The sequence below is a fragment of the Tupaia chinensis genome, unplaced genomic scaffold, assembly GCF_000334495.1.
Source record: "Tupaia chinensis unplaced genomic scaffold, TupChi_1.0 Scaffold000515_1, whole genome shotgun sequence".
Lineage (NCBI taxonomy): Eukaryota > Metazoa > Chordata > Mammalia > Scandentia > Tupaiidae > Tupaia > Tupaia belangeri.
In genome coordinates, this window is record NW_006160028.1 from 3,482,588 (window position 1) to 3,501,547 (window position 18,960).

An 18,960-nucleotide genomic window follows, 5' to 3' on the forward strand; every position below is an offset into this window, starting at 1 on the left:
TCTGAGTGCTGAGATGCTACAGATCTCATCAGTGTCCAGGAAAATGCAACATGTGCAAGTAATTTCTGGAGAAGAGATTATGTTTGTGCATGGGGAAGATACATAGAGAAGCTTTGGCCAACAGGAGACATGAGATAGAAGATAAATTATTTCCCCTTCATCCCTCAGAACAGATTGTCCTGAGATACTACGGCACATATGGTCTTTCGGGAGATGATCCTTCAAGATTCATAATTAGTTGTACTTAGTACTGAACAGTAATTATGTGGACAACCTATCCACAAATAAGATCTCCCTCTTCTTCACTCATGAAATGCTAGTGAAATAAAGGAGCAGTACAGGGACTTTCACTGTAGGCTCTTTTTCTGGAGAACGCAGACTAAATAAAGCACCCCTTTATTCCCATCTCTATAAGTTTCTTACCTTTGACTGCATTGGTGGGGCACAGGGGGCTGAAAGAGGATCTGTGATATAGGTCTTCTTGGGACCAGTGACTGGATACATCCCAGCTGGGTTCTGGTTCCCTGATCCAGAAGGAGTGTATCCTGGTTCCCGCTTCCAGGTACTCGGCTGGCCTTGTGGAACATAGGCAGGATCAGAATCATTTCTTCCCCCATAGCCAGGCCCTGCTGCATAATAGCCTTCATAATAGCGTCCTTGGTTGGGGGTATACCCATACCCAGGCTCAGCTTGAAGGCCCGGTGGTGGGATATATGCATAATCCATGCCTCCTCGGGTTGAAGGAGGTGGGCACTGCCCAGAGATAGGAACCGGCTGAGTGTTATAGCCATGGGTCCCTGGGCCATAATTTTGCCCTGACGAGGGGGCAGCCATGTAATGAGGGCTAGGCTGGGCTGACTTCACTTGCACATTGAAGGTAGGCCTTGAAGGGGTAGATGCTGTAGTGTAGGAGGCTGGGACCGGCTGAGGCTGGGGTTTGAGTGTTCCAATTGGAGTCACAGGGATAGGTGCAGCCTGGGGTGCAGGCTGTGGTTTCAATGTAGACTTTTTCGTTGCTGTTAGAGGAGGTTGATTTGGAATGACCATTCTCTTGTGTCCTGTGACAGGGGTGGATACCGGAGGAGAAGCTGTTGAACTAGTAGAGCTCTAAAATAGAAGAGACAGGGAAAAAAAATATATAACTGTAAGTGAAACAAAAGAAAAAATATAAATGAGAAAATAATACTTGCAAGTTATTATTTGTATTTTAATCTGTAAAATACAAATACTGTGCAGCTACACCTTCACGACATTCATAGACTAACACAAAAATCAATTGTTTCCTTTTTATACAGCCAGAGGGTATGTGCACTCTTTAGAGAAAGAGAGCAAGAGTAAGTATCCCCTAATAGGATGTGGTCACACAATTCCCGTTCCTACATTTCTCCTTCTTATCAGGATTTTGAGCTTACACACACATAGTCAGCATGTTTCTCAGTCCATCAATGTGGTACCAGGATTTGAACCACAGTCAGCCATGTGGAATCCAGCTTAATGTACAGTACCACACCACTTCACAGTGGGACTGTGCTCGCTTTGGCAGCACACATACTAAAATTGGAATGATACAGTGGGACTGACCCCAGTGATGTTTCTTTATACTATCAGTGAACAATCAAGAAGGAAATGAAATAAATAATTCCATTTACAATAATATCAACAACAATAAAACACCTGGGCCAGTCCCATGGCCTACTGGTTAAGGGAGCTGAGTCTCACATGGCTTACTATAGTTCAAACCTTTGAATCAGCAACTTAAAAACTATACTGGGTACATGTGCATGCATGCCTTGAATCTCAGTAAGATGAAGGAATGGAGGAGAAGGGATTATGATATGACTACAACCCACTCTCTCTCTGATGAATGCATGTAATTTCTGTCAGTAATAATAACAACAACAATAATAAAAAAACATCTAGGAATAAACTTATCTAAAGAAGTGAAGGAAGCATATATTGAAAATTATAAACTATTGGTGATAGAAAATAAACAAGACAAAAACACTAAGACATCCTTATTAAGAGAAGACTTACTGGAAGACTTAATGTTAAAATGTTCTTAGTACTCAAGGCAATCTACAGATTTAGTGCAATCTCTATCAAAACTCTAATGACAATTTTAAAAATGATTATTATTGTATAATCTGATCAGAGAGACACAGAGACAGAGAGGGAAAGGGAAAGTGAGAAAGCAAGCTGCCAGGTCCAGGGCTCAAACTGTGGTCAGCCATGTACCACACCACCTGCTGGCCACATGACAATTTTTTGTGTAGGAATAGAAAAAAATTCTAAAGTTTATATGGAGCCAACACCACCATGAATAGACATATCAACCTTAAGAAAGAACAAAACTGGAGGATTCTAATTTCCTATTCTGAAATTCATTACAAAGCTATCGTAATAAAAAACTGGCATAGAAACAGATATATAGACCAATTAAACAAAACAGAGACACTGAAATATATCCGAGTATATAAAATAGACTGGTTTTCAACAAGTATGCTAAGAATATGCAATAAGGCAAATACAGTCTCTTTAATAAGTTATGCTGATAAAACTAAATACCCACAAGCAAAAGAATAAAATGAATCCCAATTTCTATCAAGTAAAAATCAATGAAAAACTTAAACAAAAGACCTGAAACTGTAATAAAACATCTAGAAAAAAAATCAGAAGTCAAAAGCTTCATGACAGGGGACCAGCAGTTAGCATAATGGCTATGTCACTGGACTCCCACATAGCCGACTGCAGTTCAGGTCCTGGACTCGGTGGCTTAAACTCACACCAGGTGCGTGTGTGTGCATGCCCAAGATCCCAAGAGGAGAATGGAAGAGACGGGATTGTGGCGTGGCCATCCCCCCTGGGGGGTGATTTCTCGCTTTCTGTCTCTCTGTCTCTCTCTCTCTTTCTGGCGAGAGCACGCGCTCTATAGCAAAAACTTCTCCAAAAAAAGAAAATAAGAAAAAAAGCTTCATGACATGGGTCTTGGCAATAATTTTATGAGTAGCATACAAAAGTATAGATGACAAAAATAAAAATAAATAAGTGAGATTGCACAAAACTTAACAGTTTCTGTACAGTGAAGAAATTAAGAGTAGAATGAAAATCTACAGAAGGAGAGAAAATATTTGCAAACCAATTATCCAAATAGGTGGTTAGTCTCCAAAATACATAAGTCACCCAATAGAAAACAAAACTAAGCTAATATCCCAGTTAAAAGTTGGCTAAGGGGCCAGCAAGTGGCATAGTGGTTGAGGTACAGAATTCCCAAATGATTGACCACTGTTCAAATCCTGGACCTGATGGCTTGCTTTCTCACTCTCCCTCTGTCTCTGTCTCTGCCTCTGTCTCTGTCAGACTCTGGTCAAAATTTAAATAATGATAAGAAATAAAATTAAAAATAAAAAATTATTTTAAAAAATGTGCTAAGAACTTGAATAGACATTTCTCCAAATAAGATATAAAAATGGCTAAGAAGTTTATGAAAATCTGTTCAACATTACTAATTACAGATAGCAACTCAGAGCTGTGTAGGCTGGCTTAGCAGGAAGTTGGAATTCTTGCACACTATTGGTGGAAATAATAAATGGTGCAGGCAGTATGTAGAATAGTATGGAGTATTCCCAAACAATAAGAAATAGAACCACCATATGACCCAGTAACCCCACTTATGGATATTTATCCAAAAAAGCTGAAATCAATATATTAACAAGATATTAGCCCTCTTCTGTTCACTTGCTATACTCTTTGCAATAGCTGAGATTTGGAAACAACACATGTGCTCATAAACAGATGAATGGATGCAGAAAACATGCTATATGCATATAATGAACTACTATTCAGCCTTCAAAAAGAAGAAAATTCTTTAATAAATAACAACATGGATGAACTTTGAAGGAATGTCAAATGTAATATACCTATCACAGAAATACACTGCATGATTACACCATATGAGGTCATCAAAAAAGTCCTATTTATGAAATCAAAAAGTGGAATGGTAGTTGCCATGGGAATAAGGAAGATAAAGGAAGGGCAGAATGAAATGGGGAGTTATTAATCAATGGACATAAAGTTTCGGTGGACCACGATAAATGGACTCTGGAGGTCTACTGCACAGCACTGCACCTATAGTCAATGATAACACACTATATACTTAAAATTTGTTAAAAGACTAGTAGAACAAAAATCAAAGATACACATCACAATGTGTTTTTTGCTGAAAATTACCATTGATAGGATTAGCTATTGTACACTGCATTCATGCTTTGAAAATCCACATGGTGCCCTACAACGATGTACAACTAAATGTAAATAGAGAAAGAAGACACACATGATGTATACCTTGTCTGTTTTTATCTCATGGTCCAAACAAACTTTGATCGGTAATGTAACATCTATTCAAAAGTTATTGTTGAAGATTAGCTTCTCTAATAGACTATAAACTCCTGGAGGACAGGGAGGCATGCACTGTTCATCTCAGCCCACTAGCCTTCCCCCATTAGCCTCACAAAAATTTATGTATGAAGATGCTTAGACAATAATCAAAAGTATCAAAAAATTTCAACAGACTCTAGTTTCAGAAAATAACATTTATATTTATATGTATATCTGTATTTATAGATAAGTGTAATTTTTAATATGCTTGATTTTGAAAAGAAAATGTTAAAATCACAATAAAATTTAAAACATTCTATAAAAAAAAAGAAACAAAAATAAAATGAAATGCAAAAATAAAATGCTTGGAAACACCAAATAACCTAGAAAGCAGAAAATATTCACTATGTCTTTAGTTCGGTCTGTGGGCCAGGAGCATGTTACCATAATTTTCTTTAACTATGAACAGAAATAAATATGCTTTTAAATGATTCCTGTTCTTTATCTCTTCTATTTCCAATAAGATAGAGCATGTAAATCATTACAGAAAAAAATATAGCTAAATATGTTATTTCCAAACATAGTTAGGATATGTAAAATATTCAAAAATATACCAGCACATACAAAACAGATTTCATGGGCCCAGCAGATGGTGTAATGTTTATGTTGATGAACTCCCATGTAGTCGACTGCAGTTCAAGTCCCAGAGGCAGTAGTTTAAATCACTGCAGGCGCGTGTACTGCGTGCTCAAAATCAAGAGAGGAAAATGGAGTAGAAGGGATTGCCATCCTCCCTGTGGGGAGTGATCTCCTGCTTTCTGTCTCTCCGGTGAGCGCATGTGCCCCATAGCAAAAATCTCTCTCGAAGAAGAAAACAAACAAACAAAATCAGAATTCATAATAAAGTTGCGAAAAATGGTCTCATCCTTCCAAAAGAAACTACTATGAAATATTTCCTAGAATAAAACAATGGCTCTTACAATTGTACCCTTATGCACACAAAGGCCTAAGAAATGTTTAAATGAGTGTTTATGCATGTGTACACATATGTGTGCGCACCACAAAAAGGAAGAGGAATAAAAATCTGTGAAATTGCTTCTAAGGAGTTAGTTCTACATTAATTCTCTGTGTTTACTTTAAAAATGTGATTGGTTTTTCCCTGTTAAATGATATGACTTTTGAAGTATTTGTTTTAGGGACAGAGGGCACAGCTGCAGCATAAAGCATGCCTGTCATTAGCCCAGTCGCATAGTCACCTTTTTATCACGTGGACTGTGAAGTTTGTAAAGTGTTCAAAAGAGAAACTTGGGCTTTGGTGATCTTGAGTCATCAAAGCAAAGCAAAGTTTTATGCTCTTTCATTCAATTACATCTATGCTGACTTTTTCAATGACTGATGTGGTTGAGTAGAAAAATTTGACCTTAAATATTTTCTAGGTTCAAACTGAGTTTTCCAAGCCTTCTGTTACAAAATGTAAGTATCATCTGAGTGTTTATTTAGGAACGTCTTCATCCTCTATATTTGAATAAATTGTTTAATGAGGATAAAATGATATCTGTTTCCACTGAAACATGAAAAACAGTCTCAGTAATATGGTCTCAGTAATACGAGACCATTTTCAAGAAGTAGGGAAAAGCTACTTGAGCAAAACAAGATGATATAGTCTCCTTAATGGCAAAATGACATATTTTCCCACTGAAAGGTTAATATCAAGGAAATTAAAAAAAAAAAAAAAACACTTCTTTTGAGAGATTTTTGTTATAGGGCATGTGCACTCGCCAGAGAGAGACAGAGAGATAGAAAGTGAGAAATAGTCCCCTCCCCAGGTGGGATGGCCATGCCCCAATCTCTTCTCCATTCTCCTCTCAGAATTTTGGGCACTCACATCTGCCATGAGTTTTAGGCCACAAGGTCTAGGACTTGAACTGCAGTCAACTACTTGGGAGTCCAGCAATGTAATCCTTATACCATTTGTTGGTCCCAATAACAACTCTTAATTCAACAGCCTCCTCTAACTTAACAGGGAACTGAATCTAAAAATACAAGATTCCTAGAAATCTATATTTGACATAAATGGTATGTATAAAAGATAAACATAAGAGGATCCTCAAAAAAATTATAGCATACTCAAATTATAACTCAATAAGGAGTTCATTTAGATAGGCATTATGGACATAGGCCCATATAGGTGTAGAAGAGCTATGAAAGACAACAATTATCTGGGGTTAACAGGGTCAAACTGCCATTATTAGGCCAGGCTCAAGGGAACCAGGAAAGACCACAGTTACCTAAAACAGAAAAGAGAATGATGTAGAGGGAAAAATCTAGAGGGCCCCAGGGAATCTCCTTTGCAGGTAGCTAGAAGGTTCACAGCCAGGGAGCCAGAGAAAGATACAAAGCACACCAATCTATCAGCAGCCCTTAGTGGGACACTATCATCATCTTAGTTGTGACAATATGTTTGCCTCCTACTCATTCAATGGTAATGGTGTCCCCTAATCATTGGGACAATGAAAATACAAAGTCTCCATTAATTTCCAATCTCCTTTGGATCAGTCTACTTCACCAGTATGAAAAACTGCAGTGGAACCTAGGCCTGAAGAATCTGAGCAGACAAAACTAGTTTGACTTTACAAATGACCTAAACCTTGCTTCATTTGCAAACTTAAGTGAAACTTAACTTGTGGTATTTCCTGTAAATTCCTGCATTAAAGAAAAACAGAACTTAAGCTCAACCAATCAGAAGTAGCCAATAAACTGATAATTATTTAACTAATAATTTCAATGGGATAAGGCAACTGTATAACTCCGAGTAATCAAATACTTTCTTTGCTTTACCTTCTGTGTCAATCCTCTGTGTCTTGTGTTCCACTGATAAAACTCCTGACATGCTTCTGGTTTGGAGCTGTCCAAAGCACAAGTCATTATTTGCTCAACAAAACTCTTTGAAGTTTTATTATGCCTCAGTTTACTTTCTAAACACCAGGAAGTTATATATCTGCATCAAATAGTTTTATATTATGAAGTACTTTTTAATCTATCTGTGACCTTTCTACTGATGACAACAGCCAACACATAGCCCACTATCCCATGAAAAATAATCCTCTTTATCCAATACAGAGCCTCTTTTCTTCTTTCTCTGTGCACTGTCTCCAGGGCAGGGCCCACTACTTAAAATACCTCTCTATTGTGAAGACTCAAATTTCTACCTGTAGAATTCATACATATTTTGAATGCTAAACTCAAATATTCAACTATTTCATACGTCTACTTGGATGTTCCATATGCTTCTTTTTTTTTTGGAGAGGTTTTTGCTATAGGGCACATGCACCCGCCAGACAGACAGATAGATAGAAAGCGAGAAATCACTCCCCAGGGGGAATGGCCACGCCACAATCCCTTCTCTTCCATTCTCCTCTCTGGATCTTGGGCACGCACGCACACGCACCCGGCGTGAGTTTTAAGCCACCGGGTCCGGGACTCGAACCGCGGTCGACTATATGGGAGTCCAACAACATAGCCATTACGCTAATTGCTGGTCCCCCCCATATGCTTTTTTAAAAAGACAATACATTAAAAACTATTTTCATCATCTTCCCTGAATCTGCATTTCATCTTGTTTTTATGTATATAGTTGTTTTTCATGTGAGAACATGAGAAGTTATTCCTGAACCTATTCCTCACTTCCCAAATAATAAAACTTTTAATTGTATCCCCTAAATAGGAAATTCCATGACTCAAAAAATATGTCCACACTTAATCATTTCTACCACTACATCCCCATACCAAGTTAACACCATTTTTCACTCAGATTTCTTCAACGACATTCAAAGTAGTCTCCCAGTGTCTATTCTTGTTTTCCTTTAATGAATTCTTTATTTGGGAGTTAAAGTGATTTATCTCAAGTGTAAATCTGATCACAATCTATCTGTTTAAAAATCCCTGCATTGCCAAAGCAGTACTGTGAAAAGAATAAAGTCGGAGGCATCTTACTACTTGGTTTAAAAATGTATCACAAAAGCCATGATAACCAATACACCATGGTACTGGCACAAAAACAGACACTGAGCAATGGAACAGAATAGAGAATTCAGATATAAACTCAGCAAAACAAAGTGAACTGACTTCCAACAAACATCACAGGACAATCCAGAGAACAAAAATACAATCTCTTCAATTAATGATGCTGGGAATACTGAATACCGGCTTGCAGGAAAGTTTAACTAGACTCCCATCGCTCACCAACTACAAAAATTAACACAAAATGAATTAAAAAAATAAATGTAAAGGCCCTAACTATAAAAATTGTAATATTTCTTGAGGAAAATATGAGGGGGAGGTACTTCAAAAAATTGAATTAGGCAAAGATTTCTTAAGTGAGACCACTAAAAAATGGACAGTACCACAAAACATAGACAAATGGGATTATATCAAACTACAAACCTTGTATGTAGCAAAAGAAACAATAAACAGAGTAAACAAACAACACACAAAATCGAAGAAAATATTTGCATACTATACTTCTAATAAAGGATCGATAATCAGAAAATATAAGGAACTCAAAAGAGTGCATCTGCAAAACAAGAAAAAACCCCTGATAATCCAGTAAAAACTAGCAACTGACCTGAATAAACAACTCACAAAGGAAAACATACAAATGATTGAAAAGCATATGAAAAAAGGATCAGCAACACTTGTCATAAGGGCAATGTAAATCAAAACCACAGAGGGACCAGCAGTTAGCGTAATGGCTATGTCGCTGGACTCCCATGTAGTCAACTGCGGTTCGCATCCCAGACCTGGTGGCTTAAAACTCATACTCCCATGATTTTCATTGAACTGTCTGTGGATGAATAATTATTTTCCCTTGGAGGAGAGGTACTTTTTTTTTTGAGAGGTTTTCGCTATAGGGTGCATGCGCTCACCAGACAGACAGAGAGAGACACGTGTGTGTCTGTGCCCAAGATCCCGAGAAGAGAATGGAGGAGAAGGGATTGCAGCGTGGCCATCCCCCCTGGGGGGCCGATTTCTCGCTTTCTGTCTCTGTCTGTCTGGTGAGTGCATGTGCCCTATAGCAAAAACCTCTCCCCCCCCCAAAAAAAAAAACCCACAGATATTACCTAACCCTATTCAGAATGGCTAGGATAAGAAAGAAAGAAAGGAAGGAAGGAAGGAAGGAAGGAAGGAAGGAAGGGGGAGAGAGGGAGGAAAAAAAAGAAAAGAAAAGAAGAGAAGCGAAGAGAAGAGAAGAGAAGAACAACAAAGAATAATGAGTGCTCCAGAAATTGTAAAGAAAAGGGAACTCTTGTAAACTGCTTGTAAGAATGCAAATCAGTAGAGTCACTGTGGAAAACAGTAGTATGGAGTGCCCTCAATAATCTAAAAATATAACTAGCTTATGATCTAGTAATTCCACTTTTGGATATTTACCCAAAGGGTAGGAACTCATTCTGTTAGAGGAACATGGTGCTTCTGTGTTTAGTTCAATATTACACACAGTAGCTAAGACATAGAATCAACTTAAGTGCCCCCAACCCAATAAATGGATTGAGAAAATATGATACATACATACAATCAAATGCCACTCAACCATAAAGAATTACAAAATCCTAGCAGGAGCTAGCAGGCAGCATTACTGTTAAGGAGCTAGACTCCAATTTGGCCAACTGTGGTTCAAATCCCAGACATTTCACTGACAATTCAATATACATACTTTGAAAAAAAAAAAAGATTAGTAGGACTATTAACATTATCAAATGTGCACGTTATATAATATTCAACCTCAAAGATAATGAATGTCTATATCCTTTATTTTATTATTACAAATATTCATATTTTGAAGAAGCATACTGTACTCTACAGAGGGACAATTGTTACATGTAAAATAGGAATCATAATTTAAAAATTAAAAAGAAATGCCTTCAGCAGGTTAGTGGAATGAACTCAAATCTAGCTCTTCTATCTCTCTGAGTTATATGTCATGTCTTACACTGACTTTCTTTCATATCCAATATGCCAAGCTCACTCATATTTCAGGCATTACACCCATGCAATTCCCTATTTTTCTCTGAATTCTGTGTCTAGTTATTTCCTAGAAATCTCTAGATCTCAACCTGAGTGTCAGATTCTTCAGTGAACCTCCACAGAATCCTTAAGCATAGCGAATGCTCTCCTCCCTTTCCGTGCTTATCACATTCCTATTCATTTGCTTTCATAAGGGTAGAGACTATCCCTTGTACTCACTGCTGCTTCCTCAATCACCTTCTTATACAATAGCACATAGTAGGCATCTAACAAATATTTGATGAATAAATAATGATAATCTCTCCTCAAAATGTATTTCTCTTGTCAAATTATAACCAACCATACAAAGTAGGAACCTCATTTACTTTCATGACTTGACAATCAAGATAAAATTTAACACACACTTAATTAGAGTAACTTCATTAGTCTTCCCATTCCTTTAAATAGTTTGAATATTTTTGTTTTGGAATTAGTACTGTTAACTTCACAAGGAGTATTTGAGGTGTTTTTTTCTTTTTTCCATTTTAATGGTCATGTTGTACATGAGTTTTATATGATGCTTATTCAAACATGAAATGAAAAGACACATTTAAAATAAAGTCAAGAAATAAAAGACTAATGCATTTTTAAAATAATTTTGAACAATCCTACAACAAAATACATCTCAAATTAACTATTAAGTAAGTCCAAACCCACAAAATTCAATCAAATAAATTATCTAATAAATATTTTTTAGAGGCTTGAACTAGCAGATGGCATAAAGGTTAGGTCACTGGTCTCCTATGTAGTGGACTGCGGTTCAAGTCCCGGACTTGGTGATTTAAGACTCACACTGGGCGCCTGTGTGTGAGTGCCCAAAATCCCAAGACTGAAGAGGGGATTATGGCACAGCCATGGTTCCTGGGGGGGGTGATTTCTCGCGTTTGGACTCTCTGTCTCTGCTGAGCGCATGCATCCTAAAGCAAAAATCTCTCCAAAAAAAAATGATTTCTCACTTTTGGACTCTCTGTCTCTGCTGAGCACATACATCCTTAAGCAAAAAATCTCTCCAAAAAAAAAAAAAAAAGAAATCATTGTAAGTCCGCGTGTGTAAGGAACTAAGATGGTTTCTATAGCTCCAATAAGACAAGGAAATCACAATCGTAGCAACTGCCATTCTATTTAATGGGCACTGGAAAATTAAAACATCACCAGGGATGCTGATCAGCACAACTGAAGGATTGTACACCATTCAGGAGATCTAGGAAATGAATTCTAGCTTTGCTACATGAGTTTTGAGCTGAGCAATATTAGAAAAGTTTACTTTAGGGGCCTATAGGTGGCGTGCTGGTTAGTGTGCTGTATTCCTTCCTACATGGCCGATCATGGTTCCCAGACCTGGCAGCTTGCTTTCTCACTTTCCCTCTCTATCTCTGGGATAAATTAAAATGACAACAAAAACAACAACAACAATAATAATAATAATGAGAATGAATAAAATTAAAAAAATTTTAAAAAGCTAACTTCTCTAAACTGACTCATAGTCAATGAAGAAAGTTGAAGAAAATTCTATTTTCTCCTCCTGCTTTATTTTATTCATTTATTTTTTTCTATAGGTACATGCATTTGCAAGGATGGTGGGGGTAAGAAACTACCCATCTCCCACCCCCCCAGAAAAGACGGCCACACTGCAATCCCTTCTCCTCCGTCCTCCTCTTGGGATTTTGAGCACATACACACACAGCCAGCATACATAGTATCCAAGCTGCTGAGTCTAGAACCTGAACTGCAGTCAACCATGGGAGCACCTTAATATCCATGGCCCCCTGCTAGGCCCTTTCCTTCTGTCTTTTAAACAAGATTTTTTTTTTCAGAGGTTTTAGCTGTAGGGCACATGTGCTATCAGAAAGACAGAGACAGAGAGATAGAAAGCGAGAAATCACCCCCTAGAGGTGATGGCCACGCTGCAATCCCTTCTCCTCCATTCTCTTCTTGGGATCTTGGGCACGCACACACACGTGCCCAGCGTGAGTTTAAGCCACTGGGTCCGGGACTCGAACCACAGCGAGTTCAGCAACACAGCTATTATGCCAACTACTGGCCCCAATAAGATATTTTTTCTTTAAATGAAAATCTTTCTATTACCCAGCTAAAATGTGAGCTTCACCCATTGAGGTAGAGTTTAGGAAAGCCCACACGCTATTTACTGTTTTAATACTGTTTCTCTGTTAAGGAAAATATACTGACGTTGAACAAATCCAGTGTTTCCAAGAGTGAATTCTGAATATTTGCAATGAGTGTGAATGCCCAATACAAGCTTGCTCTTATTATTGAGGAGGCTAATAACGAGGCGGGTACTTAACAGATAACGGCTGGAGAAAGGTGCAAACATAACTGACCTTGCTCAGGTATAATGCGGTGCCGCCTTTGCTACTTGTTTCTGACTGTACAAATATTACTTCATCACTTCATAGCCCCGAACAGAGCAATCATTTTGCTTCTGAGTTCCCTCACTAATTATTTTCCATAATTCAGGGACCAGCCACCCACCACAGTTCCTTCCTCCTATCCAAGCCACTCGTATTTATCACTTTATAGATGACCCTGAATTGAGGGGTGTGGGGGGGAACTAACAGATTAAGAATTTGAGATTTGAATGCATATACTGTACATTTAGGGAAGCACGTTTCATTTCTGGATACACAAGAGTCATTTAGGGATTTTTAAGTACAAATTCTTGTAGACTCACCCACTCAAGATGACATTTGGAAATTTAACAGGCAAACAGCAGATAACTACTCATTTAAAACCAGAGTTCAGAACCACATGGGATACTGATGTCAAGGCAGAAAGAACATGGACTCTTACCTGAAGTTGGGGATTGTGAGTGATGGGAAGGGGCAACTCCAATGATCTTCAAAGAAGAATGTTTATATGCTATAGATTTAGAAACTAAGTTAAGTTATTCTGCTGTTACAAAATCTTTATGAACCTAAGTTATTCTGCTGTTACAAAATCTTTATGAACCCTCTATCTGTGACATAATTTGGTGATATATGTCAGAAGCCATAATAAGGTCTACACCTTTCATACGATTTCTTTCTTTCTTTCTTAGGAAATACCCTAAGGAAATGACCAGAGGCAGTAGAAATGTTTAGTTTCAAGAAATGTTCATTTTAATGTAATTTAGGAAAGGGAGTGGTGATGAGAAATTTAAATAATCAATATACGGGGTTGTTTAAATAAATTATACTATAACCACATAATGGATTAGTCTGAAATTTATTACAACTATGCCATGAAAATATCTTGATATCAATCCAGTAATTCCACCGTGGGTATACACTTATAGAGACAGAAGGCTGAAACACCAAGGTTCGTTCTGTCATGCTCAGGAGCATTATTCATTATATCGCAAATACAGAAACCACCCCAGTGTCCTCAGAAAGCTCAATGGATAAAGACAGTGTGGTTTAGGCATACAAAGAAACGTTACTCAGCTTTAAAAAGGAAGAACATTAGGACACAGTGTGACAAGTAAAAGGACTTTGAAAGGTGACACTATGCAAAGGGAGCTTGTGACAAAAGGACACATGCTGTGTGATTACAGTAACAGGAGGCACCTAGAAGAGTCACGTTCATTAAGACAGAAAGTAGCATGGTGGTGATCAGAGGCCAGGTGTTAAATGGAGAGATACTGTTAATAGGTGTGGTGTTTCAGACTGGAAAGACAAAACTGTGAACATGGCTGGTAATGAGGACACAAAGACCACGAATCTATTTAATGCGATTGACTTGTACCTTCAAAAATGATTCAGATTGTGTATTTTATCTTATGTATCTCTTACTACAATAAAATAATAAATAAAAACATGGCAACGCTTTTTTTTTTCTTTTTTTCTTTTCATTTTAGAAGTTTTTGCTGTAAGGCAAGTGTACTTGCCAGAGAGAGACAAAGATAGTGGGAGGGAAAATGGAAAATCATCCCCCCCCCCCCCCGGGGGGGGGGGGTGGCCACACTGCAATCCCTTCTCTTCCATTCTTCTCCTGGGATCTTGGCATGCATACACACATGACTGGGGGGAATTTTAAGCTGCCAGGTCTGGGACCTGGACCATGGTTGGCCATAAGGAAGTCTAGTGACATAACCACTACACCATCTGCTGGCCCCAATTTTATATGCTTTAAAATCAGGTTAGGAAATATTGTTTATGTTCATTAATGAATATAAGCAACCAACTATATCCCAGATATAAAAATATATTTACAGGGGTGTTTTAAAAAATACGATAAAAATGCATACGTGAAAATTTCATTAAAAAATCATATGTAAAAAAGCTGCAGATTTCAACTTTGCAGTATTTTTTTGCACCAAAATAATCTCATACATTAATTCTGTTTTCCATAGTTTTTTTTTTTTTTTAATTCCCCTTTTATAGCTAGAGGGATTTATTCCAAAACTGTTAACAGTAGTTATTTTAAGGGTATGATTTTGGATTGTTCTGCATACTTTTCCTGTTTTCCAAAGTTTCTATCTCAACCACACTTTGAAAAACAAAGGCAGAAATACTTATGACCTAGATATAATATATAACTGTATCCCTATATACTGCTTACATGTAAGAAATACAAGTTATTTATATACAAATACACATTAAATATACTACACACATATATATCTTTTCTATATAACATATGTTAGAAGTCTATACACTACTTTAAAAACTAAGCACCAAGAAACATACATTGTAGTATTTCAACTCGAATGTGTATGTACACAGAAAAAGGGAAAGGAATACAACAAAGATTTTAAGATGACTAAAAATTATTTTTCAGACCAGCAGGTTGCATGGTGGTTGGGGCGCTGGACTCCCATGTGACCCAGCACAATTCAAGTCCTGGACCTGGTGGTTTGCTTTTTCACCTTCTCTCTCTCTCTGGTGAGCACACATTTCCCATAGCAAATTAAATAATAATAATAACAATAGTAATAATAATAGATAAAATAGTTATTTAAAAAAATATTTTTAAAGGGTTACTATTTTGGGCTGGTCCCATGGCCTCGAAGTTGAAGAGTCAGATCCCACATGGCCCGCTGTACCGCTGGAGCTCCAGCTCCGTGGCTTTGAAGAACACAGTGGGCACATGTGTGTGCACACCCAGGGTCCTGACAGATGGAGAGGTGGGAGAAAAGGAATTGCTGTATGAGCATGCCCCATGGAGCTTGCTTTCTTCCCCTCCCCTTTCCTGGTGAATCTAAGTGTCCTCTGACTTATTAAAACAAACAAACGTTTAACATTTCACATAGGAGGATATGGTTAAAGTTTGTTTTTTACTTTCTCCTTTATATTTTCCTGTATATTTTCACATTAAAGAAATAAGGGTACCAGCAGTTAGCGTAATGGCTATGTCGCTGGACTCCCACGTAGTCGACCACGGTTTGTGCCCTGGACCTGGTGGCTTAAACTCATGCCGGGCGCATGTGCGTGCGTGCCCAAGATCCCGAGAGGAGAATGGAGGAGAAGAGATTGCGGCGTGGCCCTCCCCCCTGGGGGGTGATTTCTCGCTTTCTATCTCTCTGTCTCTCTCTGTCTGGCGAGCGCACATGCCCTATAGAAAAACCTCTCCAGAAAAAAAAAGAAGAAAAGAAAAAGAAATAAGCAACCTCATAAATAGCTGAAATTTGGTGATGAGTTAAATGATTTAAAATGTTATTCTGGAAATCAAAATCATACCATTTTAATTGGTGCCACTTATCAAAACACTGCTACCAATATAGCGACTATACTAAGACACCAATTTTCAGTCCTTGATGGATCCATAAACCATGCACATGTGCATGCGTACACAGACACACACATCTTATGAGTTCCTTCAGAAAGCTCTTGTCAGAGAGATGCAGACATACATACCTCACTTCTGTGCAGTGCATTAGCACTTGTTCACTTCACAGCACTAAGCTCTGCAAACATGTACTACAGCTAGCGACGGGCTATTCTTAATAGCTTCAGAGGCAGAAATAGCATATACAGTATGGTCTGTATGGCACTCCGGAGCAGTTTTTGTCTTAGAAGTTTTCCATTTAATTAATTCTCACAGCAATTCTAAATGGGTATAAGATAGCGGGGAAGACACGCAGCTTCCTGGACTCCTGGCGACACCAATGCTAGCATGTCAAATGGTTTTCTCAGAAATCAAACCAAGTCATTTGGGAGCACCCAGATGCTACTTTGAAAATCTTCCTTTCCTACTCCCTATTATACATAAAAAGTAATGATCTGGTTGAGGTCCTGAACGCACTTGTTCATAAAAGTAGTACATCATCCCACTAAAAGCAAGAAAGCCAGCATTTTAAGGAGTGTCTCCCGCAAATAACTTTCAAACGAGATGGTATGTCATCAGTTTTAAACTTGAGAGTTCTCTTGGGCACTTTTTTTTTATTTTTTTAAGATTTATTTATTTTTTATATTTTATAATTTTTCTTCAATTTTGACCAGAGAGAGAGACACAGAAAGAAAAGGAAAGTGAGAAAGCAAGTCGCCAGATCCAAGACTTGAACTGTGGTGGGCCAGGTGGGAGTCCAGCACCTCAACTAGTACACCACCTGTTTGTCCCCTCTTGGGCACTTTTTAATATAAATACCCCAAAAGTACAGTACACTTTGGCCCTAGCATGCATGTTTCTGGCACTGGATGAGATGTCACTGTAATATGGGTTAATTCAGTCTGAGTGTGTTTTATAATCTGAAAATGCAGTGAGAGAGGGCCTATTTAATAGCAGGATGACCTCATTCACTGAATTATTCCCGTAAGGGCCCAGGTACTTTTCTCCAATCAGGCCAGAGGTTTAGGTAAAAATACTGACAGCTGAACCAAAGAGAAAAGAAATAATAAAACTCAATCTCAGGGAGACTAACACAGGTGCATTTTTATGTGACTGATAGTACTAGAAGTTGAGTCATTCTTTTAGTGGGCAAACTTCTGATAAAAAGCTATTAAAATGTTGATAACTTAGGCTAATTATTAAGATTGAGGAAAAAATTAGAAGATGGTTGAGAAAATCATGGTGCACTGATCTCCTGGAGCATCATGCAGCTGAAAAGCAAGGGAACATAAATTCCAAGTATCAGTCTATAAAGAAAAATAAAATGAGTGTATATGAATATTGATGAAAAATTACATAAACCAGATTATGTTTTAAGACTTTAGCAATTATTTAGTGATTGAATGTTATTAATACAGCCATACTATATTTGTCTCCCCTTGGTATTACAGACTAGGGTTTTTTTTATCCTTGTATCCATGGGAGATGTTCCAACACTTCAACGGATGCATGAAGCGGCAGGTAATACCGGACCTTATATATGCTATGTCTTTTCCCATATAGATGTATATATGCTAAAGTTTAATGTATAAATTAGGCCTGGTAAGAGATTATCAATAATAGAGCAATGAAAACAATGTACTCTAATAAATATTATGCGATTATAGTCTCGCTCTAGCACTTACAGTACTAGGTTCACCTATTTTCAAACTGTGGTTGACAGCAGGTAACTAAGGCCATGGAAAGTGAAACAGCATAGACACACACACACACACACACACACACACACACACACACACATTTATTTAAGCATATACTTTAAAAATGAATCCTTTTATTTATTCTCTAGGATATACTCTATGGTATAATCAGAATTTTTCTAAAACCCAAATCGGACCACTGCCTTCCTTTATTAAAATCTCCCCAAAGTTTTCTTGCTTTTAGGATGAAGTTCAAATTCCTTTCTACTAGAACTGCTATTGAACTTTCTGGCCTCTTCCCCTGTACCGCTTCGTATGTGATTCAACAGTCCAGCAATCCTGTGGCTACAATGACTTTGTCGCTTTCCAACCTGCTTCCACCTATCAACTCCTAACAAGCATTTGTTTTTTAGATTTCAAATGAAATGACACTTCTAGAAAGCCAGTCCTTCTTCCTCAAAACTAGACAAAGTACCCAATGCCATGTCCCTTTAATAGACTGTATTTTCCTTAAGATGACCCTGGTCCATTTTGTTAATGTCCTCATCCCTTCGAATCTATAGGGTTGGAAATTTGTCTTTCTGCTTCAACATTCTACCCATAGGTCTAGTAAACAAAGTGGCTAAAAGTTTTGTTTAATGAATGGAATTTAAGTCAATACTGTAATACTGGCAAATTCCATGAAAGGAAGAGAGAGAGATTTAATCAATAAATCAATAATGTAGTCAGCTAAATTATAGTTATCCCACACTCTTTTTTTTTTTTTGGAGAGGTTTTTGCTATAGTGCATGTGCGCTCGTCAGAAAGACAGAAAGCGAGAAATCACCCCCTAGGGGGATGGCCACACCACAATCCCTTCTCCTCCATTCTCCTCTCAGGATCTTGAGCATGCATGTACACGTGCCCGGTGTGAGTTTAAGCCACCGGGTCCGAGATTCAAACTGCAGTCGACTATATGGGAGTCCAGCGACATAGCTATTACAACAACTGCTGGTCCCATCTCTCACTCTTTTCTATACTCCATTAGTATTGTGAAGATAAACCATCATCATTAATTTTT

General features: G+C 37.8%; 1 protein-coding gene across 8 annotated transcripts in view; it reads right to left on the reverse strand.

Annotated features, from left to right (window-relative positions):
• LPP (LIM domain containing preferred translocation partner in lipoma) overlaps nt 1-18,960 on the reverse strand; it is a 791,955-nt gene that overhangs the window by 295,889 nt on the left and 477,106 nt on the right. For 7 of the 8 annotated variants that reach the window (XM_027775024.1, XM_027775025.1, XM_014590977.2 and 4 more), the window contains one exon: nt 424-1,107. In XM_027775024.1, coding sequence (XP_027630825.1) covers nt 424-1,107 — 684 coding nt within the window. Of the gene's footprint in view, nt 1-423; nt 1,108-7,212; nt 7,280-18,960 lie in introns of all 8 variants that reach the window. The other variant, XM_006156728.3, reaches the window with a different exon arrangement.